General features: G+C 42.0%; 3 protein-coding genes across 6 annotated transcripts; 2 read left to right on the top strand and 1 right to left on the bottom strand.

Annotated features, from left to right (window-relative positions):
* klhl21 (kelch-like family member 21) lies at positions 1–9,553 on the top strand. 2 transcript variants are annotated; one of them, XM_060894952.1, is made up of 5 exons: positions 1–204; positions 4,571–5,660; positions 6,378–6,783; positions 7,115–7,187; positions 8,314–9,553. In XM_060894952.1, exons 2-5 carry the CDS (start codon positions 4,634–4,636, stop codon positions 8,653–8,655), a joined length of 1,848 nt encoding a protein of 615 aa, XP_060750935.1. In that variant the 5' UTR covers positions 1–204; positions 4,571–4,633; the 3' UTR covers positions 8,656–9,553. The 2 variants fall into 2 exon arrangements, with proteins under 2 accessions (XP_060750935.1, XP_060750936.1); XM_060894953.1 differs by lacking the exon at positions 1–204 and adding an exon at positions 4,037–4,304.
* zbtb48 (zinc finger and BTB domain containing 48) lies at positions 9,550–19,406 on the bottom strand. Of its 2 annotated transcripts, none has more exons than XM_060894949.1 (10): positions 19,282–19,406; positions 16,871–17,602; positions 14,017–14,400; positions 13,220–13,312; positions 12,759–12,845; positions 12,017–12,171; positions 11,785–11,921; positions 11,309–11,473; positions 10,994–11,082; positions 9,550–10,569 (listed from the first exon to the last, which is right to left on the bottom strand). In XM_060894949.1, the coding sequence occupies exons 2-10, from the start codon at positions 17,591–17,593 to the stop codon at positions 10,243–10,245; spliced, it is 2,160 nt and encodes a 719-aa protein (XP_060750932.1). In that variant the 5' UTR covers positions 17,594–17,602; positions 19,282–19,406; the 3' UTR covers positions 9,550–10,242. The 2 variants fall into 2 exon arrangements, with proteins under 2 accessions (XP_060750932.1, XP_060750931.1); XM_060894948.1 differs by lacking the exon at positions 19,282–19,406 and adding an exon at positions 18,564–18,713.
* On the top strand, positions 18,501–27,928 carry nol9 (nucleolar protein 9). Of its 2 annotated transcripts, none has more exons than XM_060894951.1 (13): positions 18,501–18,630; positions 20,349–20,868; positions 21,695–21,917; positions 21,995–22,125; positions 22,653–22,797; positions 23,153–23,249; positions 24,173–24,270; positions 24,421–24,582; positions 24,723–24,975; positions 25,193–25,307; positions 25,961–26,135; positions 26,624–26,757; positions 27,397–27,928. In XM_060894951.1, the coding sequence occupies exons 2-13, from the start codon at positions 20,392–20,394 to the stop codon at positions 27,523–27,525; spliced, it is 2,139 nt and encodes a 712-aa protein (XP_060750934.1). In that variant the 5' UTR covers positions 18,501–18,630; positions 20,349–20,391; the 3' UTR covers positions 27,526–27,928. The 2 variants fall into 2 exon arrangements, with proteins under 2 accessions (XP_060750934.1, XP_060750933.1); XM_060894950.1 differs by lacking the exon at positions 18,501–18,630 and adding an exon at positions 18,981–19,299.
* The last annotated feature ends 44 nt before the right edge of the window (positions 27,929–27,972 follow it).

The following is a 27,972-nucleotide window of genomic DNA, read 5'->3' as shown; positions in this document are numbered from 1 at the left end:
TACACTGTAAGCTGCGGAGTGTCCAATAAGCGGGCGTGTAGGGCGCGCGTGAGCCGGACACTTCGAGCAAATATGGCGCCGAGATGAAGGAGGAGAAGACGAATGCCGTTTGAAAGTTTTCTTTAAGAAACCACGGATAAGTTCTGATTAAAGAACCATTGGAGCCGAGAGGCGACTGACGAAAAAAGCACCGTGATTATTTCGGTAAGTGTAAAAAGTGCGTATGCGTCGCTTGTTGCGTGCTGGTTTTCTCCTTGAGCTGCTAAAGCTAACGGACGTAGCTTCATTCCTGTCTAATCATAACACACGCACACGCGCACGCACACACACACACACACACACACACGCACACACAGAGCGAGCGCTAATATTGAAATATTTGTGATATGTTTAGTGATACTGGTGCTAATTTGTTTAGTGGTGTTGAATTTCCGTTATTAGAGAAGTTTGTAGCTGTACTGTGATGACGTCACTGGGTGACATTTGCCAAGCCAGTTATATAAATACAGCATAATAGCAGTGACATTTTCAGCTATCACTCATACAAGGAGAACTATTTAGGTTTTATTCATTCGGGGTTTGTTGCCTAAAAAAAGTTTTTGTCTGTACATTATGTCTGTACCTTTAAGAGTCACAAAGAGCTGGAACCAAATTCATTGTGTGTGTAAACACACTTGGCCAATAAACCTGATTCTGATTCTGACCATTTTTCAGTTATCTCCAATGTCAAAATCGGTGTGAAAATACAAAATTACAAAAAGGTAGTAGAGCAAACTCTGGACTTCTACGAGTGTGATGGTGCATGAAAGTTGAAGGTTTCATGTTCAGAATTAGAATCAGGTTTATTGGCCAAGTGTATTGACACACACAAGTAATTTGGTAAATAACACTATACATTTAGCTTGGACTATACAAGACAAAAACAGACAAGACAAAACAGACTATACGAGACGACGTGAGACGATATAGACGGTGCGAGTATTAAATAGGAATACAGCGTATATGACAGATCAGTAATGTACATAAAGTGTGAGTGCATTTTAGTGCAAATAACAATATTGTGCATCAGGTACAATAAAGAGTTTACTTTAGAACTTTTGTACAATATACAGCAGCAATATACTGGGCATGTTTATAGGATATTCACTTTGTTATTAAAGACAAGGTTTTTCAGAAAAACTGATTTATTTATTTTTTTAACAATTTTCTATCAAGTAAGAAAAGACTCAGAAGATTTGGATGTTTTTGTGATCATGTTTGTACTAAATATTGGAGAAGGAAGCAACAAAAGTTGACATGGAAAAAGTGGTGGAAATGTCCTTTGCCACTGGGGGAGTTGACATGGACATGGAATTTTGGGTGCGAACAGTGTGTTATTGTGCATTTGCTATATTTGTTGCAACACTGTGTAATTGCCATTGGCTGGATGGTTAATTTTATGTATGTAAAGATCTAGCATTCTCTTTGTAAATACGGTATATATATATATATATATATATATATATATATATATATATATATATATATATATATATATATATTTCAAAAAGGTCTGACAGTTCTCATCTTATGACAAATTTAGAAAATGCTATTTCTAATGATGGTAGTTTGATACCAGCAAATTAGTGTTTCTCCTTCTCTATGTGGTGGGTCATGTGATTATGTACTGCCTGCTATTCTAGAGGTTGTAAGCAGACAGCAGTAAACATGAAGGATGGCAGCCACTTCATTCTATACCGGAGGCTCGTTGGGAATGTAGTGTAGAGTGTGTTTTGATAAGTGCCTTCAGGATGTTGGGGGTCTGTTGTTGGTTTTGTAGGCAGGCATCAGTGTTTTAAGGGAGCAGGTGGAGGGAACTGTGCAATGACGTGATGTTGGACCCGACTGATATTGAGTCAGATGTAACTCAATGACTCTGGACCAACAAATGTCAAGAAGGGTTACCAGCATTGTTTTTAAGTCCTTAGGTGAAGCTGACCGTAGCAAGGATCGTCTCCACGTCCAATTAGAATTTTAAGTTGGTCGATATTTCCACTTCTGTCTGTCAAACTGTGGATATGAGGGAGCACTAAACCCCTATTATAAAAGCTGGTCCCCATCACAATTATTAGAGGTACATTATTATTATATTTGGCTCTGCCTGCGACACAGAATCTTACATCTGCTCAATCTACAACACAGATTCTGACTCTGGTTCAGTCTACAGCACAGACTCTGGCCCTGGATCAGTGTATGCCACAGATTCTGGCTCTGGTTCAGTCTACACCACAGATTCTGGCTCTGGTTCAGTCTACACCACAGACTCTGGCCCTGGATCGGTGTATGCCACAGATCCTGGCTCTGGTTCAGTGTATGCCACAGATCCTGGCTCTGGTTCAGTGTATGCCACAGATTCTGGCTCTGGTTCAGTGTATGCCACAGATCCTGGCTCTGGTTCAGTCTATGCCAGACTCTGGCCCTGGATCAGTGTATGCCACAGATTCTGGCCTCAGTTCAGTCTACACCACAGATTCTGGCTCTGTTCAATCTCCACCACAGAGTCTGGTCCTGGTTTAGTCTGCACTACAGATTCTGGCCCTAGTTAAGACTATGCCACAGATTCTGGCTTCAGTTCAGTCTGCACCATGGATTCTGTCCCTAGTTCAGTCTCCACTACAGATTGTGGCCCTGGTTCAATCTATGCCACAGATTCTTGCTTCAGTTAGGTCTACACCCCAGATTCTGGCCTCGGGTCAGTCCCCACCACAGATTCTGGGCCTGGCTCAGTCTCCACCACAGATGCTGGCTTGGTCTTTGTCCCTGCTCCTGTATCAGCCCATGTCCATGGGCCCATCTATTATCTAGTCTCAGTCATAAATCTTGCTCTTGCCAACTCCCAAGGCATAATAAAGTTTCTTACAGTTGGCCCTGGTCCCACCTTTCTAATCTCAAGTTTCAGTCCCCATGCCAGCTCCAGTCCCTGCTAGTATTCTGGTCTCTTTCTTAGTCCTTCACTTTTTTGTCAGGCCTAGTTCAAAAATTTTCAACATGTTGTCTCCATTCATTTTAAATCTATGGTATTTTGTTCTTGACCTTTCACTGTTTATATGAATAACAAGTTGGCGGTGAAAGTCAGAGTATATCCAGCTTATCTGTTGTTCTTGTGTTACAAATTTGGAATGTACTTTTAGTGGAGGTCAGGTTATAGTTATTTAATTGTGCATTAATTGAAGGATTTTAATTTAATAATGCATTAATAATCTGAATTATGGAGAAACTCAGTATCAAATCTCTAAATGGGTTGGGTTTTCTAAAGACTCATATCAACCTGTACATGAAAATAGACCCATCACCACATTATACTGTTATGCATTATGTAGAACATGTAACGTCTCTGTCTCCTCTCCAGGGTTTATTTGTCTTTCAGTGTTGTGCTGGCTACGTTTGTTGGATCTCTGTATGGAAAGTGAACTAGGCTCACTGGCAACAGCTCCTTTTTTTTTATCACACAGGCTTGCTTGTTTCACAACCTGTTTTTAAAATAGACCACCCTGAATGCAATTAATGTGAATCTAAACCTAAAGTAATAAGCATCAAATAGAACTTTACATTTTATTTAAAAGGTTGTCAGCCCAGGAATTGGTTTTTAATCGCTGACTGGAAACTTGTCAGTAGTTACTGTAGAAATGGCTAATGTATTACACCGTCATGGTCAAATGGGTAAATATTGTCATCATGATAGGTTTCTGTCACACACATAAATACACTCCTCGTGCTAAGGTAACTAAAGAAACAAACTTTAAATGGCTGCTATATTTTCAGTAAGAGATGAGTAATGGAGCAACCCATCACTTTGAGGAGCACATGACCCGCGATTTGCTTGATGTTTTCGAGTCAAGTTTCTATTTTCCTTTTAAAATACTTCCAAACTATTAGCTTGTGACGTTTGTTTAGTCCCAGCCTAGCTACAGCAGTTATGAATTATGGATATTTTTACTGGATCTGGTTCTGTTTTGAAGGGCCTACGCCTGTTTGTGGACTTACTCCATGAGCGTTATGGATATCGGAGGTGGTTGGGGGAGGGAAAGTTCCAGTAACCTTAACTGAAACAGGCTGTATGGCATGAGGTGTACTTTCCCCCTCCTCACCCTGTGAAAATGGACACCTGATGTATTTATAGATTAGGCAGACAGTAAAGAGCTGTTTCTTAAGACAGTCACAGTCACATGTGTTCATCATAACTGATATCAGAGTCTAGAAGCTTCGGACACATCAGCTTGCGTTCAGTGCTTTAAGCAGTAAAGACATCTAAAGAATTTATACCGGTAGGAGGAAAAATGTGCCTTTAACATAGAAGTCAGTTACTTGACACAAATTACTGCTTATTATTTTTCTATTTTTTATTATTTAATTCATGCTACATTTTATTAGCAACTATATTTTTATTAACAACTTTAATTTGACAATCTCACACAATCTGTATATACTTTTAAGCTCAGAGTTCGTCATCGTTCTGTAAATAAGTAACTTAAGGGATAATAGGATTGATTAAATTGTTTTTGTCTGCGATGTGTGGTTTCTCTGTTTACAGATGACAAGCGTGTTTTGAGTCCAGTCCCAACAAGAGACTGTTATCTGACAAAGCTGCGCTGCGATGGAGAAGCCGGCCTTACAGACGCAGAATTCCATGCTGCCGTTCTTCGATACAGCTCATGCTGTCAACCTGCTGCGCGGAATTCACGAGCTGCGTGCTGAGCGTAAGTTTTTCGACGTAACGCTATGTGCCGAGGGAAAGGAGTTCCACTGCCACAGAACAGTTCTGGCCGCTGCCAGTACCTACTTCCGTGCCATGTTTGCCGGTACACTCCGTGAGAGCGCTATGGACAGAGTTGCGCTACATGAGGTCTCAGCTGAGCTGCTTGGCCTCCTCATAGACTTCTGCTACACGGGCCGTGTGACTGTTACGTGTGACAACGTGGACGTGCTGCTCAAGGCAGCTGACCTCTTTCAGTTCCCGTCAGTTAAAGCGGCATGCTGCACTTTCCTGGAGCAGCGCCTTGATTTATCTAATTGCCTGGAGATCCAGGATTTTGCAGAGGCATATGCCTGCAGTGAGCTAGCCACTAGTGCCCGGCGATTTGTGCTCCACTACATTATGGAACTGGCTAAGAGCCAGGAGTTTGAGCGCTTGCCCTGGAAGCGCTTGCTTGAACTAGTGTCGGACGATGCATTGCGTGTGGACAAAGAGGAGACCGCTTACCAGATGGCGGCACGCTGGGTCAAGGCTGATCCACGGAGACGTCTCCAGTACTGGCCAGAGCTCCTGCAGCAGGTCCGTTTGCCCTTTGTTCGCCGCTTCTTTCTACTTGCCCGCGTTGAGAGTGACCCACTCGTCTATCTAAACCCAGAGTGTCTGCGCCTGGTGAGCGAGGCCCGCAGCTTCCAGTCAGGAGAGTACGACCGGCATGACCGTCCCTGCCAGCGCACGCGCCCTCGTCCTTCCACCGGTCTCGCGGAGATCCTGGTCATGATCGGTGGTTGTGACCAAGACTGTGATGAGCTTGTGACCGTTGACTGCTTCAACCCACAGACGGGCCAATGGAGATACTTGGCCGAGTTTCCTGACCATCTTGGAGGAGGCTACAGTATAGCAGCACTAGGCAATGATATGTATGTCACAGGTAGGTTTAACCAAAGCTGATATGACACAGGACTATCCATATCCTATCAAGAGGGTGTGTTTTGGTTTACCATTATATAAATCTATTCACATATATATTCTAGAAATCCTGAAAAAAGAGCGGTCTAAACACCAGCATTCTTGCTATTATGAGAAAGGCGTTCGGCTTTTTTTTTTTCCAGAAGCAATCAATGTGTTACATGACTGTATTTATCATTCAGTCTTTATTTCATCCATACGTCCCAGCATAAGATCAAATGAGATATCGTCTTTGTAATCCACCTGCAGTTTATAAGAATTAAAAAAAACTATAATTCTTCATGGCCTAAATTGTCTGCCACCTTTAGAGCTTTCTAGAACACTTCTCACGAAAGGGCAGCACACACAAGTATAAATAAACTACTAGCTGTTTGGTTTTAAGACCTAGGTAATGGGGACATGGTGTTCTGCCAGAGAAACAACAGCAGATGATGAAACAGGAATACAGAATAATGTTTGCACCAGAGAAGCATCTCAAACTGTCACAAGTCCTCAAGTGTTTGGAGGGTAGTTATACTGAAGCTGTATATACATATACAGTGCTACTGGTGGTGCACTTTTTATCCTGAACAGTCACATGCTATTAACTTGAAAGAGGATTTGGAAGAAAAAATAACCCGTAATCATGGTGTGCCCTGGCCACGCCTACCTTTTAACCACATCCACTTTATCACCTCAGGCGGCTCTGACGGTTCGCGCCTCTATGATGGCGTGTGGCGCTACAACTCTAGTGTGAACGAGTGGACCGAGGTGTCGCCCATGCTTAAGGCACGCGAGTACCACAGCTCTTGTGTGCTGAAGGGCCAGCTGTACGTGGTGGCCTCGGAGAGCACAGAGCGCTACGACCATGTGCTGGACTGTTGGGAAACGCTGGCACCCATGCTGCACCCCATGGATAACTGTTCAACAACAGCATGTGGCGGGCGTCTCTACGCCACCGGCTCTCTCACTGGTGAAGACGCCATGGCCATCCAGTGCTACGATGTCAACGCTAACCGCTGGAACCTGGTCAACTGCGGCCAGCTGCCTCCCTGGTCCTTTGCTCCCAAATCAGTGACTCTCAACGGGCTCATCTACTTCATAAGGTGAGGTACAGAACATGCACACGGAAGTTCATACAGTTTTCCGAAAAGAGTCCTAATGGAAATATAATGATAACAGATCTTCACTAACAGATTAGGCAGTAGTACGATAACGTGATAAATATCGATAAGCACTGACAACGCGAGATTTTAACGAACAGTTAACGAACAATCTCCAAAATAGTTTTCTAAGAAAGAACTGTTTAGAGATTTGATTTTCTTATGTACATAAATAAAGTTTATCTTTCATTTTCACCACCAGTTAAGCATATTTCCTTTCTCACATTTTGGATTATCTTTTGCGAAATCATGCATTTCAGTTGCTATGTTTCAGGGACGACTCTGCAGGCGTAGACACCTATGATCCACAGAAGAACGAATGGGACAAGATTAGCCCAATGACCCAAGTAAGGGATATTTCCTTCTCCATCACCTCATTTACCCTCATTTGTTCAGTCTTCTTGTATGATAAACAAAATTGTTTGTAGAAAATGCCAGACGGTTACAATGATCCAAACAAGTCAAACAGATCTTAGTGATGTTCATACATCTATGGTTAGAGTATTTCGGAGATGTTTGTGGATAAGGAAGCAGAACTGATTTCGTATAGGCTACAAAAGTGAGGATTGGGAGAAGAGTCTTTAGTCTAGTCCATGCTCTCTCTTTTTTTTCTTTTTTTACATCTCTATCCAGGTTAGGGTTGCAAAATTCCGGGAATTTTCAAGGCTGGAAACTTTCCATGGGAATTGACGGGAATATATGGAAATAAACTGGGAAGTTTAACAAAATGCAGAGTTGCCTATAACAAGGAACTTAAATGTAGCTAAAAAAAAAATCGTGCAGCATAATTTTGATTAAAACAACAAGATTTAATGCAATTTAAGTTGGATTTGTACCCTGCATCCCTCGGTCACTTGCACAAAGCACACTGCTTACTGGAGGGCCATTGAGGCCAAACCCCCAAAACCCCCTTTGAGGCCAAACCCCCAAACCCCCTTGGGTCATTTAACTAGTTGCTTATTAGCATGAATATTAATAGAATATTGGCTATTTATTAGTACTTATTAAGCACATATTAATGCCTTATTCTGCATTACCTTATTCTACATTCATATTCTCCATACACTTAATGGTACCCAATACCTAAACTTAATAACTACTTTACTAACTCTTATTAAGCAGTAAATTAGGAGTGTTACCACATGCACAGATAATTTGATGACCTCCCCCACACACTCATTCCCCCTGAAATAAAAAAGAATCCTCCATATATCACTTAAGGGGGGGATTCACCTCCATTTTCCAGGCCTTGACTACCGCAGAAGCAGAGACCTAATAAGCTTGAGGAAAAAATGCTTCATTTTGCATTTTGATTGAGACTTTTTTTTTTTTTTAAAGAAGTGTTAGGGTGGGAGATGCTTTCATTTTACAGCAATCATAGGGAAATATGTTTATTACAATTAAGTTTATTATGCTAATCCAGTTACACGCCTGTAAGAATTACACATTATTACACTACTATTTTCCTCACAGGTACACGTGGGTGGAAGCGTGGCAGTTCTGGGAGGCCGCCTGTACGTGTCGGGTGGATATGACAACACGTTTGAGCTGTCTGATGTGGTGGAGGTGTACGATCCCGGCGCTCGCACCTGGAGCCTGGCTGGCCGCCTCCCACAGCCCACTTTCTGGCATGGCAGCGTCAGTATCTTCCGCCAGTTCATGCCAATGGTCCTCAGTACGTTCGAGCCGGTGGACATCCCAGACGCAGACGATATCCTCCTGCACAGACACCATCGCCACCACCAGGCTCTTCAAGAGCTCAACAACGAGCTTAACCAGAACCACCGCAATCGAGAAGTGAACCCAGCACGCTGATGGTTCTGTCGTACTCGATGCTAAATACGCACTTTAATCACATATTCACCTCAACCAAAGAGCAAGGAACCTGAACAGAGGAACGTGTTCCTTATTCTCTCCAGTTTGCTCCCCAAATCAGAATGCCGTTACTTCTGGGCCGGATGTGTCCATGATTTGTGTTTACACCAGCATGATTCTCGCCATACTCCAACTAATGTAATATCAGTGTTAAAACAAAAACAAAGAAGTAGCACAGTGATGCTTTAATGGGGGAAAAGATGCACTTGATCTGAGACTTTACTACAGCCTTTTATTTTAAATCTTTTTTTTTTTAAACTATTATATACTTTAAGACACCAGGATCTAAAACGAATATTCATTGAGCAACACGTCAGCCAATTATCGTCCAGCTGTTAGCAGCAAAGACCGCAATCTTCACCCCACAGAACAAATCAAACAGCATTTCAGGCTGTAGGACAGGCTACGAATGTCCAACTCGAGTCTTTTATTATATTTTATTATGTCTTTTATTAATATTATTATTTTGAGAGCAAGTTTATTTATGGATGTTTATGTAGATGTTTGCTTTTGATGAAGGTGTGAAACAGTAGATGAAGACACCGAGTTGTTTTCATTATTTGCTTGCTTTCAATACACTCTTAAATAACTGGAAGAAGTTAATCTGTCTTCTGTCATTCTCTTCTCCAGCAGACATTGTGTGGTTTGTTATTACTAACTACTACGACTAATAATAATAATTCTGATTATGTACTCTATACAGAAACTGTACTTGTCCTTGTTTGTTACTTCATTTTTTTTTAGCTTTGTGGCCAAATTTGTCACTGTCCAGGCCTCGTGTTTTGGTTCGTGTAGTGATGTCTGTAAGCGTGATGAAGGAATAAACTGCTGGCAGAACTGTGAGGTTTGTTTATTTGTACCGTTAGATGTTCAGTAATGAATGTAATCGCATCGCTGTGTCATACAATATGTACAGAAGTGAAAATATGTACATACATACAGTGTATATACAGAAATGAGAATAAAATAAACCCATGATGTCTCAGCGAAGATTTCAGTCCTCCCGTATCGTAAAAAATGGAAAAACGTTACGTCTTCAGCGTCGATACTGACACTAGAAATGTATTTCCTGCAAAACTGTCTGTTTTTATGTAAAGGTGTAAAAAATATATATATACACAATTCGGATTGATTTATTTTTATGATTCCTATTTCATAATAAACTTCTGTTTCTGTTTTTTTTACTCATTGATAAGACAGCCCCCGCTTCTCGTTGTCTATCGTCTCCTAATGTCCGAATCGTGTAAATTCACAGATCGAAGGTTACTTGACATGATTTTTTTTTGCACCGAGCAAAAGTAAAAGACCTTCACTGCTACGAATGCACTGAATCCTTAGTCCCTTTTAGTATAGTTCTTTAAATTATTATGATAAAAGTTCATCTTGGAGAGCTGGATGATGGCTACACCATTAAAATCTTACTGCATGTATCCTAAAAAGGTTGAATAATACTTAGACGTATGCAAGTATGTGTATCAAGATCTCAGACCTTGTCTTTGCAGCTTGCTTCTGCTTTCTTCTCCTATCTCAAGCCTTCCCATCAGCCCCGTCGCCCTGCAGTTCTACCACCAGATCAGACTGAATGGGAAACGTGTCCGTCACCAGCACCTCCATCACTTCGTCCATGCCGAAGCTTTCCTGCTCGGTTTCCTTCACAGTGCCAGAGTCCTGCTGCTCCGCGCTTTCTGTCGCGGCTGGCTGGGTCTCCCCGTCTGCCGTATCTTGTCCCGCTGTTGGAGGAGGAGACGTACTCTCTGTGTTCTCATCTTCCACTATAAGGTTGCGCAGTTTCCTCTGGCGTGGGGTGTAGTTCTCCACACGGTTGTGGATCTGCAAGTGGCGGCGCAAGTGAGCCTGAAAGTGAGACGAAAGAATGAACTAAACTAAAGCTGTCTGCGATGAAGTGATGTTAAAAAAGAAAATATTAATAAGCACTGGTGTGGAAATACATTATATAAAGGCAAAGGTGGCTCAAACAATTAAGGATATGGGATACTGATCACAAACCCCTGGGCCCATGAGCAGGGCGCCAACCCACCCCCGGTTCCAGATGTGATAGATAACGTAATAGAATACATTTACATTTACAGCATTTGGCAGACGCCCTTATCCAGAGCGACGTACATAAGTGCTTAAATCTCTAACATTGAATCATTAATGCTGGCTCAAGGTTACATACTTAAGATACCATGAGTTTAAAACATTTGTTCAAAGTTACAATGTTTTGTTTTTTATTTTCACCTGACTGTGATATCTAGGTGTTTTGGTGAGTCTGTACCTGTCTGGTGAACCTGTAGCCACACTCAGAGCACTCGAACTTTCTCATGCCTTTGTGTCTCCGCACGTGTACGCGGAGCTGCTCCACAGCTGACGAGAGAAAACGAGATGCTTTTCTGACATGCTGCACATGTACGAGGTCATACAAGCCGATAAATACGGATCTCTTTTGGTTTGTTGGAAAAACAGTCTTAGGACAAAGACGTTACTGGATCGTTTGCGACATTTTGTTCCGAAGACGTTTTGCCGCACGTGCTGGCATTTGATTAAAAGTAAAAACCCCTGATTAACCCGTTTATGCCGGAGGCCTGCTCACCTTTGAAGGACTTGTTGCAGATGTGACAGGAGTGTGGTTGACCTTCCTGGTGTCTGCTGGCTATGTGGCGCTGCAGTGGCCCCTTCTCGGTGAACCTTTGCTCGCAGAACTCGCAGCTGTATGGCCGCTCACCTGTGTGTGTGCGGTTATGCTTGTCCAGGCTCGCTACCCACACACACACACACACACACACACACACACGACTTGTATTCGAATTAAAAACCTCACAGCTTTTAATATAAAACTGTAGAAATGAATATTGATATTTCTAAGTAACCTCTATCTACCTGTACGTCTCCTAGACAAGCATGTATATATATATACACACACACACACACACACACACACACACTATATAGCCTCAGCTGTGCATTCTGAGATGCTTTTCTGTTCACCACGGTTGCACTGAGTAATTATCTGAGTTAGAATATCCTTCCTGTCAGCCTGGAGGTTCAGTAGGTTGGAAGTGGAATTACCCTGAGTGCGGAAGGTCTTGCCGCACAGGTGGCACTGATACGGTTTCTCTCCTGTGTGGGTGCGGAGGTGCATGTTCAGATTGACCTTCTGGGTAAAGGCATGATTGCAGATCTCACACACGAACGGACGCTCCTTCCTGCAGACAAGTGGGGGAAAAAAAAAGAATGGTATACGTACATTATATATCTTGCTGTATCTATCTGATGTTCGATATGGAGTTGGAAAGGAAACCTGTGAATGGCTTTGATGTGCATCTGTAGGCCGTTGCGGCTGGACGCTCGGTGGCCGCACTCCTCGCACACAAACAGCTTCTCCCCGCGGTGCTTGGCAGCTTCGTGGAGTCGCAGCTCAGTACGGGACAGGAAGCATTTGGGGCATAGTGGGCACTAGAGGGGGAGGGGGGGAAAACAGGAAGATTCATGAATGAAGTCAAGAATTAGAACATACAGAATGATCACCATCATCATTATTAGCAGGAGTTCTCAACATTCTCAACACTTCTCATCACAAGGGTGTTTGTGTGTGTGTTTGTGTACGAGCAAGTAACCTACAGAAAAATATGTGCGTGTAAATAACAGAAGTGTGTGTGTGAATAACAGACAGAAGTGTGTGTGTGAAAATAACAGACAGAAGTGAGAAAGTATGTGTCTGTGCTTGAGTGTGTGTGTGTGCACGTGTATGTGTCTGTGCTTGTGTATGTGTGTGTGCATGTGTGTGTGCATGTATGTGCTTGTGTATGTGTGTGTGCATGTATGTGTCTGTGTATGCGTGTGTATGTGCATGTGTGTGCGCACGTGTTTGTCTGTGTGCGTGCGTGTGCACGTGTTTGTGTGTGTGAGCGCGTGTTTGTGTGTGTGTGTGAGTGCGTGTGCACGTGTGTGTGTGTGCGGTTTCTTGTGTTAAAAGCCCTACACACTTAAACAGAAACTCAGCTGAACCTTTCCTTTAGTGACATTAAAAATCCGGTTCTTACTGCGTACGGTTTCGGAGCTCCATGGACCTTAATCATGTGGTTTCTGAGCTCTTTCTTCTGCATGAACTGCTCGGAGCACGACGAGCACTACACACAGACACGAAACAGTAACACAACAGGATCAGAAACGCTTCCAGTAAAACTGTTTACGTACCAAAAGTCCACCATGAATGAAAAAACCTTGACAATTATCCTCATCAAATGTGACTATAAACAGTAAAAAAGCATGAACAAAGCATGAAAGCAGGAATTCTATTAATTGGTAAACAGATGTACATAGAAGAAAAATAATCAGCCTCAGGATGGTAACATCGTTGATTATTTTCCAATCACAGCAAGTCCTGGAGTGTTTTATTCCTTACTTAATACATACCAGGCTGTATATATTCTCAAATAAAGAAAAAAAAAATAAAAAATAGAGAGAAAAAAAATGTATGATGCAATTTTGGGGGTTAAATCACCTTATTTGGCATCTCGCCCGTGTGTGTGACCGTGTGCGTCCGCAGTTCCTGTCTCTTCTTAAAGCTCATGGGACACCTTGAACAGAAAAACATCTAACAAGATATTTGGGTTTAGTGATTCGTCAGTACATAGACAAACCGAATCGTTTATGAAGAGTTGTATTCCTTAAAGGTGCCCTGCCACACGCATTTCATTACTTTTGTGGTAATGTCTGAAGTTCACCATGGACTCTAACATTTTTTGTGGAAATAATGCCTTGGTTACCTTGTTTCAAGCCATTCTAGTGTGGTATAGAAAGCCTGCAGGAAGACTCAGCTCGATTTGCGCCAGTTCTCATGAATATTCAAATGAGCTATGCTGCTTGGCTCCGATTGGCTAACCGCTAGGATTTGCGCGCATTACTATTCATTCACCCAGCGCATTAAGTAGCCTAGGCTAGAGGAAATTTGTTTACAATCACCTTGAATTGCGGCAGAATGGCTTCTTCACAGGCCCGTTGACGTTCAGCCATCCTTGCTGTATAGGAAACTCACTGAGCTACACGAATTCTGTGGGCGCGGTCTCAAGTGGGAGGGCTCATGAATAGTAATGAGCTCAGTCACTCTGACGTCAGAGTGACCAGCTTTTCCAACTGACCTGATTTCTCCCCTTATTTCTTTTAAGTGGCTAGAGCTGACCGGGGAGGTAGGAGTTCGTTTTCAAATTCACGACACAACACAAACACATATCAAAAAATCCAAGTAAATACGGTTTTGTGTGGAAGGGCACCTTTAACACCGAGCACATATTATCTCACCATATCTGTCCTGCTGAGACAATTCCTCGCCTCGTGCTCCTGCAAATTCTCTTTCCTGTAATAGCATTTCCCGCATTTGTCACACTTGAACGGCTTCTCCCCCGTGTGCCTCCTGTTGTGTACTTTCAGGTAATATTTGCTGAGGAATGTTTTGTGACACGTCGGACACTGAACAGAGCCCTTCTTCGTTTCTTTCGAAGAGCCGACTCCGTTTTCTTTGCCGCTCGTGCTTCCTTTCCGTTTACGTTTCCCTCTTGGAGCTTTAGGAGACGCGACGGGCGAACCGTGAGGCGTGTATTCTTCATCTGTGTCTTCTATGAAAACCTCCACGCCGTCCTCGTCGTCTTCGTCGGCGGCGGAGTTCTCGTGAGCTCCAGGTCCGTCCTGCAGAGAAGAAAAGTTTATATATGGTTATTATAAACATCGGATTTATTCCCTTTTTAGATGTACTATAAGTGTACTATGTAGAGTCCTATCTCTTGTACTGTATGTTTTTGTGTATAGTCCTGTCTTTTGTTATTATCTCATGCAGCTGCATGTGATCCATCGTCCTTCGTCCTGGGCAAATGTCCGACGAATATGTATATGTATGTATATGTATGATCCTTCGTCCTGGGCAAATGTCCGACGTATATGTATGTTACACTTTGAAATACTGTACCTTGTAAAGCGTCCTTGAGCTTGGGAAAAGCGCTATATAAATTAAACATATTATTATTATTATTATTATTATTATTATTATTATTATTATTATTATTATTATTGTGATGCAGAATTACAATCCGAGATGCCAGAAACAAGTAACAAATTCTTGTGCTGATATAGAATTAATTTTCTATAACAGTGCACTAGGAAAGAGGACAGTGCTGCATTTATGTCTCATAAAATAGAAGAAAGAGAAAAAGAAATTGAGGCTTGTGAGGGAACGACTGTCCGCTATAACATAAGTGATAACAGGATCTAAAGCCACGTTCACACTGCAAGTCTTAATGCTCAATTCGGATATTTTGCTCAGATCTGATTTTTTTTGTTTGGCTGTTCACATTACCTTATAAAATGTGGCCTATATCAGATACCAGTGTGAACTGTTTGCTGTTTCAAACTGACCCGCATGCGCAAACGAACAATAACAATGACGTCACACGCAGCACGCCGTTGCGCTAAAAAGTTGGCGAGGTTATGGAGGAAGTATTGTATCATCTGGTGCAAGCAAACATATCATGTAATGCTATAATGGGATGTATTCAATGCAAACATTATGAGCTGGTTCACGTAACCACTTTATATAACACTCTTAACACACGTTACCAGTCACGTTTGTGTCACGTTTTCGCCGGCGCAAAAAAAAAAAAAAAAAAGCTTTCGCCGGCGCATAACTGTGACGAATGTCGATGTAGATTGACGTAAAAGTCGCATCAAATGCGCCTTGGCTGTTCACACTGAGGCCACATTGGAAAAGATCAGATTTGGGTCTGATTCAGGACCACATATGGAAGTGGCCCAGATCTGATTTGAAAAAATCAGATCTGGGCCAGATTTGAGTGTTCACACTACTCCTGAAGAAGTCTGACCTGGTCACTTGACCCCAAAAAAATCGGATTTGGGCCACTTTTACCTGCAGTGTGAACGTGGCCTAAGTGGCTTGTGGATGCTTTATAGCATAGGTCACTAACAGGCGGACCGCGGTCCGGGTCCGGACCCAGAAGCTGTCCAATCCGGACCCGGACCTACAGCCAAAACAAAAGGTTATGATTTAAAACTTGACGAGTTTTAACCGGCGCAACTTTTGCAGTCTTTACGGTAAAAAGTAATGGAAACGCACAGACCAATCAAGTCTGTGCGTTCCTGAAGTAAACACTGCGACTCAACAGCGCAAGACAGGTGAGAGAGAATTAGAGTAAAGTTACACATGAAGTAGAAAACAAAGGGAGAGAAGCAGAGGAGTGAGACGGAGACTGATCTCTGTTCACACGTCACACTTCACCAGAATGTCTCATATTATGAGGCATTGTGAAATACCATTATGAGACGACAAAAATTTTTTTGAACAAACATATCCACTCTAATCTGAAGACAGCGTCCCTGAGACAGCTTTCCCAGGTCTGAGGGAAGTAGCCCTATACATCCTGACCATGTTTGGCTCTACATACAACTGCGAGGCAGCTTTCTCTACAATGAACATAATCAAATATAAATATGGTTGCAGGCTCACTAATGAGCACCTCCACATGTGTATGAGAGCGGCCCTGACTCCATTCAAGCCCAGGTTTAACATCCTGCCAAGCTAGAGCTCAGTTCTCTCACTGAGATATAAAAGGGAAAGTTAAGCACTTTATTTAAACATACACAATTTTCACATTTTATTTATTTTCTCTTATTTTGAAATGTAACCTTACTTTTATTTATTTAATGAGAGAACGTTATACATATCTACAATCATACATATGTTCAGTTCTATGTTACGTGACAATAAATATTGTCAAAATGTTTTTGAATTGTACTGAATTTATTTGATTTGACAGCCAGGTATTGATTGCTTGCAGATGTTGATACAACTACTAGGCTACTTAAATATATATCAGACATTATGATCTTCCGGACCTTTGCTTCAAGAAATTTTCTCTTACTGGACCTCTTTAAATTTTAGTTGAATACCTATGCTTTATAGCATTAATTCATAACTATGACCTGGTAAACAGAATTGTGCACCGTTCTTTAATTAAACTGGAATCACTGGGAAAATGCTTTGCTCTGCCCACGGCACCTATGACCACTTTGATTTTCACAGAACTCTTATGATTAACGTTTGAGAATTGTGATTATGATGTTATAAATTTGAACATGAATGAATCACCTGAGTCTCACTTGGCACGTGTGTATTGCTCTGTTCTCCATCATTTGAGATGACGCCTTCTTCTTTAGCCTCAGGAGCTGCAGTTCTTCTTTTTGCTTTTGAGACTACAGGAACAGCGTCGTCTCTGACCAGCCTGCTAGGGCCCCTCACCCTCCTGCCAGATCGAGTGACGGTGCCTGGGCTGGTGCTGGGAGACTCATCAAGCTCCACAATTACTGCTTCTGACCTCATTGAGGTCTTTTCGTTGTTGATTTTCACCTCCTGTTGAGTTCCTGATTGTGGCATAGCAGTCAAGTCCGGTTTGGTGTCCACAGTCTGTGGAGGGTAAAGTGGCTTTTCTTCGCTACAGAATGAACCGTTAATTCCGACCAAACTCTGGACAGGAAGGAGCGAATCTGGCACTGACAGGCCGTTCGCAGCTTGTCGAACCTTCGCCTCGTTATTGCTGTTTAGCTGGAGATCACCAGTGTAGAAGAAATGCAGCAGCAGCTCAAGTCCATCAACAGGACACTCTTGTGGAAGGTTGATCTCTGTACGCGGTGTGGAAGAAGCCGTGTCCTGAAACATGTCGCTGAAGCAAGCTAGGATGTTGCTATGGACAGGGAAGACCTGACCGCTCGGTGCGTTGAGCATCATGTCGCAGAACTTTCCAAGCCTCCTCTGCTGGTTGAGCTCGGACAACACCCACTGAGCGTGAGCACCATCTAGTGTGCTTTTCTCCATGAAGACTGGCTGATATGGGCAAAAAAAAAATTTAATAAAATAAATACATTGCAATTATGCAATTACATTATTAAGAGATTTACAAGAGACTAAATGTATTAGTTCTAAATATTGAAGCCACCCAAACCTTGTTTTAAGGCCTACAACAGTTTGTGCATTGGATTGTGAATTTATTGCCTAAGAACACAGAAATATCTAAAATTATTGACAAAGTAACATAATTTAAATATGCAAATTAGAAAAGACCCCAAACACGCTCGTGCCCGTCCATTTCTATTACTTATATATATACGTATATATATGTATATATACGTATATATACATATATATACACACATATACATACACGTGCACACATATACATACACGTGTGTGTATATATATATATATATATATATATATATATATATATATATATATATATATATATATATATAAAATACAAATTTGACCGTTTTCATACACTCTATATCTACCAGAGATATATTATTAAAAAACATCCACTGGTTCAACTGTATAAAAACAAACCCATAAAGAATATTGAGTGGAGTTATTTAATGCTCACGTGACCGTCATCATTTTATTCAAACGCGAAGAACTGCAAAAGGGATCTGATGAAAATCAATATAATGAACATTTTGTTAATATTTCTAATGTCTACATATTTATATTTAAACCCTGCACGAGGTTATTCACAATTAAAATATGCTACAAATTATTATTATTTTTATAAAAAAAAATAATAAACTGTATTAGCACTGAGGCATGAAATACAGCCTGCGATTACGAACTGAGTGAAAATATAATATTCTAAAAAAAGATTTTGAATAAATTGCATCTTTATGCACGCACTACGTTTTATTAAGTGCCTTAACGGTTGCACTTATCAGCTCGGTTCTGTTAACTCGACGTTAATCACGATGTGTGTATTTTAGTGACGCTCCCTAAAGTCAGCGGTGATTCTGCTCACCTTCGGTTCCGGTATCAACAACCTCGCGCGGTGGTCTGTCTTATATAAAATAACTTACATCGAAGTGGTATGTAGTAGATTAACAATAGATCGAGCAAGTAATGTTTTATATTCAACTAAAAAAAAAGCAAAGACGCCATGTTGAAGAAAAAAAAAAGCAGGAAATTACGTTACCTTCAAGACGAACCTTAAAATAGTTGGCCAAGCGGTATACTGCAAAGGGTTTAAATTTTGCTCGAGAAATTATTCAACATCCTAGTTTTATTAACAATCTATAAACCCAGCCTTAACGGTTTGTACACAGCTATAAATTTAAGTCGTTATGTAACCCTACCGATACATCATACTTTTATTATGTTAAAAAGCGAAAAAAAGAAGCTTGTTTCTAAAAACTCCGTGATACTTTTGTATCGTCCACCTCTTTGAACGGTCCATACCGCTTTTCTAGCCTACGCTAGACGACAGCAGGCTGTATTGTATAGATTTTCTATAATATTGTGGTGATATTATAGTTTTTTCTGTCTTTATGTATAAGCGTTTGCACATAAGAGCATAAATAAGCGTTAGTGTGTGTCTTTTCTGCTCTGTTCGAGCGCTAAAGCTAACGTGCTGCTAATCAATTCCCTTTAGCCACCAAGGAGCCACATAATTCTTTATAAATCCTGAGTTATTTATTAAACAGTGCATTAATGTTCACGGCTCCGTGTTCTTTACCCACCGCTTTTCGCACAAAGAGGTAAGTAGCAGCTTGCTAGTTAGCCTGAAACGCCACGCTAAGGATTTATTGCATAATTTTAGGTGTAATTATTGACCCGTGAACCGAAGTGACACCGGCTGTGTCTCAAATTGCTGCTCGCGCCCTATAAAGGTGCCCTAAAGAGTGACCTAAAGACTGGTTTGTACAGCAGTCTAGTGCACTATTTATCCACTAACGTGCTGTTTCGGATTGGACCGCACTGAGTGACGCAGGACGAGCAGAAGAAAATAGGGATAATTTAGTTATAAAGTCCCTTATTTATATTTTTCTTTCTTTCTTTTATTTAGGTTGTGTTACTATTCTAAGATTTGAATAATATGACATTGCATTTTGTTAAAAATATTTGTTAAAAAAAATAATAATAAAATAATAATAATAATAATAATAATTTGGTTAAAAAGCAAAAACAGCATAGTTTTTCTATGATAAAGCCTTTGTTGGACCTGTCCCTAAGGATTTTGGGCATAAATATGATAGGTGCAAAAAATGGTTTACTCTTTAGTCCAGGGAAAACTATTAAATTCAATTAATGATATCCTGTATTTAGTCTTGTGTCCATCCAATTAAATTCTGTCTAGACTGTAAATGCCCCGCCCCCCCAGGGATTGGTCTTACTCTGCAGTAGTAGCTGTGCATCGTCCTGTCCTGCTTCCAATCATCCCTTTTGCTTTAGAATATAAATGTCTGGACGAGGGAAGAGGGCAAGAATGGAAGGGGTTTGACCAGCAGGGGTTTTACCAGCTTAGGGTGTTGGAATGTTGCCACCTCAGAGAGATTGAGAACGCAGCTCTGTCATTATATATCATGAGTCCTATTCCATCATTAAGAGAATGTAGTATCATTTTATCAACCACTCGGGCATGTGCGATACCTTCTGCTGATGACTGTGATTCGTTGTTCCCATTACGTACGATGGTTCAACAGTGTACAAATCTGTACAGAGTAAATCTTAAAACCTGCAAAAGGAAACAAATCCTGTCTCAAGCCATTTCATGTGCAGCTGATATCCTTATGTCTTTATTTTCTAGGTGTTTGTGAGCCAGTGCCAATGAAAGTTCACAAGCAGTGACCATGAAAGTGCACAAAATATCGAAACGCCACGTGAAAAACAAGTGGCGCACCCACGGGAAGAAAATCCGGTTCGCGGACCCCTCCAGCTCCAGTCCGAGGCCTTCAACAGCAAAGTCTGAGAATGAACTTGTACACAGACAGAAGCCCAAAGTGAAGCGGTTACAGAAGACTTACACTAAGGCCACGACCGTAACATCCGAAGATGGACGTGTGTCACAGGCGAAAGGCAAAGCCGTGTCTGCACCCTCCCCTCACGTCCACACCAACGGAGGCACTGAGCTGGAGGTTGGGAGCGACTCGGAGGACTCCCAGGACTGGAGGTCCTACGCCAAGAGCGTTCTTCAGAACGGTTTTGAGAAAGAAGGAGGTGAAGGGAAGTCGGTTACGAATCAGTTAAAGGAAGATGAGGTGATCGAATACCACATGCAGTATGACCGCTCCCAGAACCACACAGTATTAATCCTGAAGCAAGGCCAGGTAAAAAAAAAAAAAACACCACCACAATATAGTTATATAATCAATATGGTGTTCTTAGTTGTGATCTGATGAGTTCACCAAAAAAAAAAACAGTGCATAAGATTCACATAAACCATAAGAGAACATATTAAACACTATATGTTGAAACATCTACGAACAGATTCTGTGTCCAGGCTTTTAGTATTTAAGGTTTAGGTTGTTTTCACACAGGACACATTTACTGCAGTTTGAATCTGAGTGGGATTGTTCTTGATGCCCCACAGCAATGTTTCTTTCTTAATCATTAATTCTATTGAACACGTCTGTTGTGGAAACTTACATTGTCAATAACGGTCGTCTAAAACACACACACACGTGTTACTTTAGTTCCTGACCAAGTGTGGACCTGAGGTCGGGTTGCGTTCACGGGGATCGCTGCAGTTCCAGTGCAACTGAACTCACCCCATTTCCTACAGCAATTCTCGGGTTCGGTACAGCGGTGCACTTCCTGGTCCACATCTATCCTCAGCTCTTACTTGACTAATTTTTTTTTTTATGTAAACAGTGCTCAGTTATAAAAGTTGATATTCAGAAAGAAATCTGCTTCTGTTTTTGTTAGTATATAAAGAAATCATGGAATACAGGAACCATTTATTCTTATTTTTTTATTGCCACATGCCATATGATGTGGTTTTTATCAGCAGGCTTGTCTATAACAGAATACTCATAGTACAGTGAGTTGTTTCCTTCCATGGAGGCACATTCTGCTGCTTTTACCAGAATTTGTCAGACAAGAAGTCTTCAGTGTTGCAGTTGTGAATTTCTGCCCTCTCGCTTGTCTTTGCAGTCGCTGTGTTTCAGAGGAACGTGCCTCCTCACTTGCCTGAGCGGTCGTGTGGAAGTCCTGGGCTTCACCATAGAGCAGGGCCAACAGCCTTATCCACTATTCTCGCCAACGTCCCACTGTCCTCTCACCATCAGGGCTATGACTGAATGCACAGCGTCCACCAAGAGCAGGAAGGAAAGCCAGCTGGAAGCCAAGGCCCTCGTCCGCAAGTACCTCTCGTCAGGTAAGAGTCGACCCAAGAGCTGTGTGGCAAAGATTCGAGATTTTTTGTATGACTTTTGGCGTGCGTCCGTTTTGCAGAACCGCGGAAGAGACTGCTGAGCGAGGTGGACGCAAACTCATGCGTGATGCTGCTTCAGCCACTGGACACCCCACTCACGCGTTTCTTGGGCAGCTTTGAAGAATACAACCATCTCTTTGGCCTCAACTCGGTGAGCGTCCTGTTATACACACACTTTTTTTTTGTTTTTTGTCAAAACGTATTTTGTGCACAGCCTAGCAACGGATGTCCCAGGCTACACTTTAGGATCTTTATAGCAATACAGAGGACTATACAGATTTATACCAGAGCAATAAAAACACAACAACTTTATTAGATTTATAATCGGGGAATAGCTTTTATTATCGGCACACATACATTACAGCACGGTGGAATTCTTTTCTTTGCATATCCCAGCTGAGGAGGTTGAGGTAGGAGTGCAGGAGCAGCTATGATACAGCACCAATGGAGCAGGGAGGGTTAAAGGCTTTGCTCAATTGCCCAACAGTGGCAGCTTGTAGCGGTGCTTATCTTAGTTGAAAATGTTACAGCTGAGAAAGGGGGTCTTGATTATGTAGATAGTATTTCTTGTTTGTCAGAAAAAAATAAACAGATACAGACGTCGACCACAGAAAGCCTGTAGAGAACACCTTAACGTCTTGAATCTTCAAGGTGGCGTGTTTATTGTGTGTTTTGCAGAAGGAGCTGCGCTCTCAGGCGGCTCTGTGTAACCCGGCTTTCTCAGCCGTGGGCGTCACAGCGCTGCAGGGTTCCTGTGCACGTGGTCTGGTGGCATCCAACAGCTATAAAGAAGCCCTCAGCAGCTTGCTCAGTGCCTGGGAAGGTACACACTCTCTACCACACACACGTGCTACAGTTTGGTGTCTCATTTCAAACTTGCACAACCCTAAACCACTTCCACTTTCATCATCATCATCATCAGTTTTAATGCCCATGTCCTGGATGTATAAGGTGGAGATAATCTATACGTAGATATTATTAATCGGATACTGTAAGATTTTATCGTTGTAATAGTTATTATATATTATAAGGACTAATGGAAAATAGTCCTTGATGCAGTCAAGGCATTAAAGAAACAACAAAAAGAAATGCACGCTTTGGTCATTAACCTTTACTTAAAAAGATCTGTGCCAAATCTCTGAAATTGCGTACCGTCAGAGCTGAATCTTTATCCACAGGGGATTTCGATCGCTGTCCTGTCATTCTCGTGTGCGGAGCCAAAAACTCCGGCAAGTCGACATTCAACAGACATCTGATCAACAGCCTGCTGAACCAGTAAGTGTCATTGTGATGGTTTAACCACCAACCCACACTCCATGCCATACAGCAGGTTTTAATTTCTCACCACAAGGCGTGTCTCCGAATGACGGGTGTTACTCCGCATACCTGCCATTCACAGTGACTAAAGTGCTGTTACACCGCCTCTAAAACAGGAGTGTTTAATATTGTCCACAAACGGCAAGAAGCCACACCTGAGTCTATGGAAAGCCAAGATCAACTGAAGCTGATAAACAGGTGGAATTAGATGCAGCTTCTGTCTTATTGGTTTGAAAACCTGCACCTACGCCGGCCCTTTGCTGATAAGAGTGAACACCGCTGCTCTAAACAATTATAGACATAACCAGAAACAGAATTTTCCCTCTTCTCACTTTTAGTTTGTAACTTTAAAGTTGACACACAATTGAAATGGACAAACATAGATTTTTTACAAATAATGAAATAACAAACACAAATAAATAAATAAATACATTTTTAAAAATTATATTTTGTTATATATATTTTTTTTATTGTTATATATATTTATATATATATATATATATTTTATTATTTATTTATTTTTTATCTTTGCTGTTTCGTTGTCAGTCACATGTCTTGGGCTTGGAGACTGACTTAAAAGTATATGGACATAAATATTAAAAATATATACATTACATTTAATAAACCTACTTTTATAGACTAGCTGGAAATTACAGGTTGTTTTTACAATAAAAAAATTATTCAAAAAGGTTGGATATTTGGATTTGTTGTTGTAATGCATGCTGTTGTGTGTGTGTGTGTGTAAGAGATATTGTGCCCTCTGAGTCCCCTGGGATAGGCTCCAGGTTCAACTGCCCTATATCCTTTAACACGTGCAGACATTGTGCTGGTGGTTTCAGGCAGATATGATGATCTGTGCTTTTGTTTGTCTTTGTGTGCAGCACTGCGAGTGTAGAGTATTTGGAGTGTGATCTAGGTCAGACCGAGTTCACACCTCCTGGCTGTCTGTCCTTAATCACAGTGACCGAGCCACTGCTAGGTGTGTATCTGACTACTCATACACAAGCTGTATCCATAAGACTAGGTGACAAGTCTGATGGGATTACCAAAGCTATTCACAAAGCAGTCGTTGTGTTCTCTCTCTCTCTCTCTCTCTCTCTCTCTCTTTCTTTCTTTCTTTCTTTCTCAGGCCCTCCATTCACACACCAGCGAGAGCCGGATCACATGGTGTTTTATGGCCAGGCAGACTGCCAGTCCGATCTAGACCGCTACCTGGACTCACTCAAATCACTGTGGAGACACTACAGCAGAGAGAACCCCATTATTATTAACACCATGGGATGGGTCAAAGGTCAGCCACAACCATTAAACCACTTCACATAGGATTATAGGTTTATAAGTTTAGACTCGTATGTGGTATTCATGTCACAAAATGTTTCTCCAATACAATTCAGTAGCCGTTTTTCCCCTCTCTTCGTTCGTTTCTCACAGGTCATGGCTTCCAGGTGCTGGTGGACCTCATCCGCTTCTTCTCAGTCACCCACGTGGTTCAGCTGAGCTACGGCGAAACAACCCAGTGCCATACCCTCACTCCCGACCTACTGCGCTCTGCACACGGCTGGCACACGCATCCCCTGGCACAGTCGGCCATGGCAGAGGAACCAACCAATCAGCTCGCAGCACGGGGTCACGTGCTCCTCAGCGTCCACTCGGAGTTCGAAGGGGCCGGGACCGCCGGGGAAATGTAAGCTGTGAGAATGGAGTGCAAACAGCTGTGAATGATTTATGATGTTGCTTCTCCAAGATTAGTGCTGCAGGATGCCTCACTATGTGTTTATCTGTTTATAATGCTTTCCAGACTTGACACAAAGGGATATTAAGAGATAAAGAAGGAAAAGCACTGCAAAGTTGTTGATATGCTGTAAAGTTTTTATTTAATTTTTTTCCTCCTTTCCATGCAGGCGTCACCAGCGCAGTAACGAGCTGCGCGACCTGGCATTGCTGGGTTACTTCAGCCAGCTACAGTCTGCAGGACTCGACCCCATCCGCCCCCTGCACTGCTTCACCCCCTACCAGGTGAACACAAAAGAGCTGTCAGAACCAGTGTCATACTTACTCATTTAAATCCAAGTCAAACAAAATCTGCTTAATGTGCAGCTCCAGTGAACAGGATCTTAAACCGCTATATACTTATCTTTAGTTTTACTTTAATGTTTTCCCGAACGCAGTGCACATACTGATCGTCGAGTAACACTCATTCACTCAGCAAACGAAGCTGAAGTCTGCATTTATTATGTAGGTCAGACTTTTCAATTCATTCCGTGAGCGTAGGCGGATCTGTGTGCACGTTATGGATAGTATAAGCGGTTCACAAACCCAGTTTGAGTTCTCGCAGACGTTCTGGCTGTTTTCCAAGAAAAGTCTGTAAGCAGTGAGAACAATCAGGCACCCAGAAAGTGAGAAGGAGCCAACAGCTCACCTTACAGTATAGTACAGCATACTGCATAGTGCTGTTGATCAGTCGATTCTGGTTGTTGATTATTTACCTCTTGATTGCATGCCATGTTGTTTTATTCCTGTGGTCTGTTGCATTAACTAGCATGTCAAATGACTCATAGGAGTTTCATAGCTTTAATGGTGAAACGAACCTTTGACGAGTGAGACGCCTTTGACAAATAAAATGGAAAACTTTTTAAGATCATGTCTCGTCTCTCTGTCTATCCTCGTAGGTGCCTCACTCGGCTGTAGCCCTCGGAGTCACGCACTGTGACGTGGCCCCCAACCACATCCTGTACGCCGCTAACGCCAGTTTAGTGGCTCTGTGCTGTCTGAGTGAAAAAGTGGCAGGAAGAGGTGGACCTGTGCTGCTGCCCCAAACCCCCATCTGCCAGTGCGTGGGCTTAGGTGAGTACACAACACTTGGCTGAAGGCTGAAACGACGTGCATAAGACAAAATCTTTACGCCTCATCTTCAGAGATGTATTGTAAGAGACAACGTGGGGAAGTCAAAACCTCAATGAGCTTGTCTTCTGACGTGTTCTTAAAAAGATCAGAGCGTCTACACAGAACACGTCAGTGCTCAGGTTTATACGTTTAACAAATCATGAGCTTTCAGAGTATGATATATTCACTAGTCGTTAAAAACAAAAAGCCGGCTTCATGACGTTTTTTGGAAGCTAAAAAGCAGTTGAGGCTGACAATAAAGCTCCGTCGCATGCCGTTCTGTTTTTGTCGCTCATCTTCACCTACTAAAAAAAAAAAAAAAGGGAAAAAAACCTGTGGTTTGTCATTTGCAGTGTCAAACAGTCCTTGTGTAAAATTAGCTCATAAAATAAGAACTGACTAAAACTGACTTGAGTGTCGATTCTCATTTCTGTCTCACTTTGTTGAAGGTGTCCTCAGAGGGGTGGACATGGCTCGAGGGCTCTACTTTCTAGTCACCCCAGTGCCTCCTGCGACCCTGAGGCAGGTCAACTGCCTGCTGTTAGGGGAGATCACACTGCCTAAACTCCTCCTCACTGTCCAGGTACGTAAAAGTCAACGAAGCCAAGACTCTAGCACATGGAAAATCCTGTCAGATTCTGGAAAACATTTCTTATTACTCATATTACATTCATATTACTTTAGGGCTCAGCTGGCAAGGGTCACGATGGGGTAAAGACTCGGTTTAACAGACACTGCTGTGTTTGTCAGTGTTTCAGGCTTTTGCTTATATTTGTAAAGGCTAGCACACACTTCCTCTGACATACACAAAGCCAACCCACTGCAGCTTTTGATATTGCATCACAGGACTGTGTAACACGCACGAGGAAAGCACAGGCTGCCATTTTACGCGTACAGGAGCACCCGCAAGTGAGTAGCATCCATGTGATCATCAGGGGAAAGAATAACAGACACTGAGGTCCTGAATCCTCGACTTGCCTCATGTCAGAGACCGATTTGGTCATTTTGAGAACTTGTGTAAGACCGTTCTATTGAGACAGAATCCTGTTCACACACACTACTACTACTACTATTCCAGCACAGCACAGTCAAGTCTCTATATCCTCCCACCCGCCCTCCCTCCCTCCCTCCCTCCCTCCCTCCAGCTAAATCTTTGCCTTGTTTTCCTTGTTAAATATCCCACGCGTGAAATTTCAAGTGTCTCTTTCTTTTTCCATTTCAGCACGGTGTTGAAACAGAGCTCCCTTACGTCACCACAGATTACAGCTTTGAGGTCACCGGTGCAGGAAAAGTCCACGTCTTCAAAGGGCTCGCAAGACCCGGTTTTGTCAAAGCTAAACCCAATAACTGAGCCCCCGTTATACGGACTTCTCTTTCAACGAATGATGTTTGTATCTGTAATTGTTTTGTTTTATAAACCAAATAAAAAGGCTACAGCAGGCACCGGATGTACAGAACGACAGACATTTTGCTTCTTGGATCATGGTGCATGATGGATCATGGTGCATGATCAGGTTTTTTTTTTTTTTTTAGTCTTAAGTCAGCGCCTTGCCATATGGATCAGTTATGATAAAATGTTGTTGCCTGATATGTTTGCTACTCTTCTTTTTATTCTTTTCTTTTTTATACATGTTCACATATGTCCTAATATCACTAGTAACAGGTTTGCTTGCATACTGTTCGTTTGTCAGTTTGTTTCAGGTACCATTCCCAGACTGTACAGACTGCAAGATATTAAAACGGGTTTCACTTTTTTTTTTTTTTTTGTCAAGAATTTCTGTCTTTCACTTGCACAAGC

This window comes from Tachysurus vachellii, chromosome 19 (genome assembly GCF_030014155.1).
Source record: "Tachysurus vachellii isolate PV-2020 chromosome 19, HZAU_Pvac_v1, whole genome shotgun sequence".
NCBI lineage: Eukaryota > Metazoa > Chordata > Actinopteri > Siluriformes > Bagridae > Tachysurus > Tachysurus vachellii.
Note: the sequence above shows the minus strand (reverse complement) of the source record. Positions and strands in the feature narration are given on the sequence as shown.

Bases quoted from the DNA above. Each gene is read 5' to 3' on its own strand.
- klhl21 (XM_060894952.1), top strand. From the start codon at position 4,634: ATGGAGAAGCCGGCCTTACAGACGCAGAATTCCATGCTGCCGTTCTTC. The intron at 5,661-6,377 runs GTAGGTTTAACC...TTATCACCTCAG, and splicing joins CAATGATATGTATGTCACAG to GCGGCTCTGACGGTTCGCGC. The intron at 6,784-7,114 runs GTGAGGTACAGA...GCTATGTTTCAG, and splicing joins GGGCTCATCTACTTCATAAG to GGACGACTCTGCAGGCGTAG.
- zbtb48 (XM_060894949.1), bottom strand. From the start codon at position 17,593: ATGGAGAAAAGCACACTAGATGGTGCTCACGCTCAGTGGGTGTTGTCC. The intron at 14,401-16,870 runs GTGATTCATTCA...TCTTCTCTGCAG, and splicing joins ACGTGCCAAGTGAGACTCAG to GACGGACCTGGAGCTCACGA. The intron at 11,474-11,784 runs GTAATTCCACTT...GTGTGTGGGTAG, and splicing joins CAAGACCTTCCGCACTCAGG to CGAGCCTGGACAAGCATAAC.
- nol9 (XM_060894951.1), top strand. From the start codon at position 20,392: ATGAAAGTGCACAAAATATCGAAACGCCACGTGAAAAACAAGTGGCGC. The intron at 23,250-24,172 runs GTAAGTGTCATT...CTTTGTGTGCAG, and splicing joins ATCAACAGCCTGCTGAACCA to CACTGCGAGTGTAGAGTATT. The intron at 26,758-27,396 runs GTACGTAAAAGT...TTTCCATTTCAG, and splicing joins AACTCCTCCTCACTGTCCAG to CACGGTGTTGAAACAGAGCT.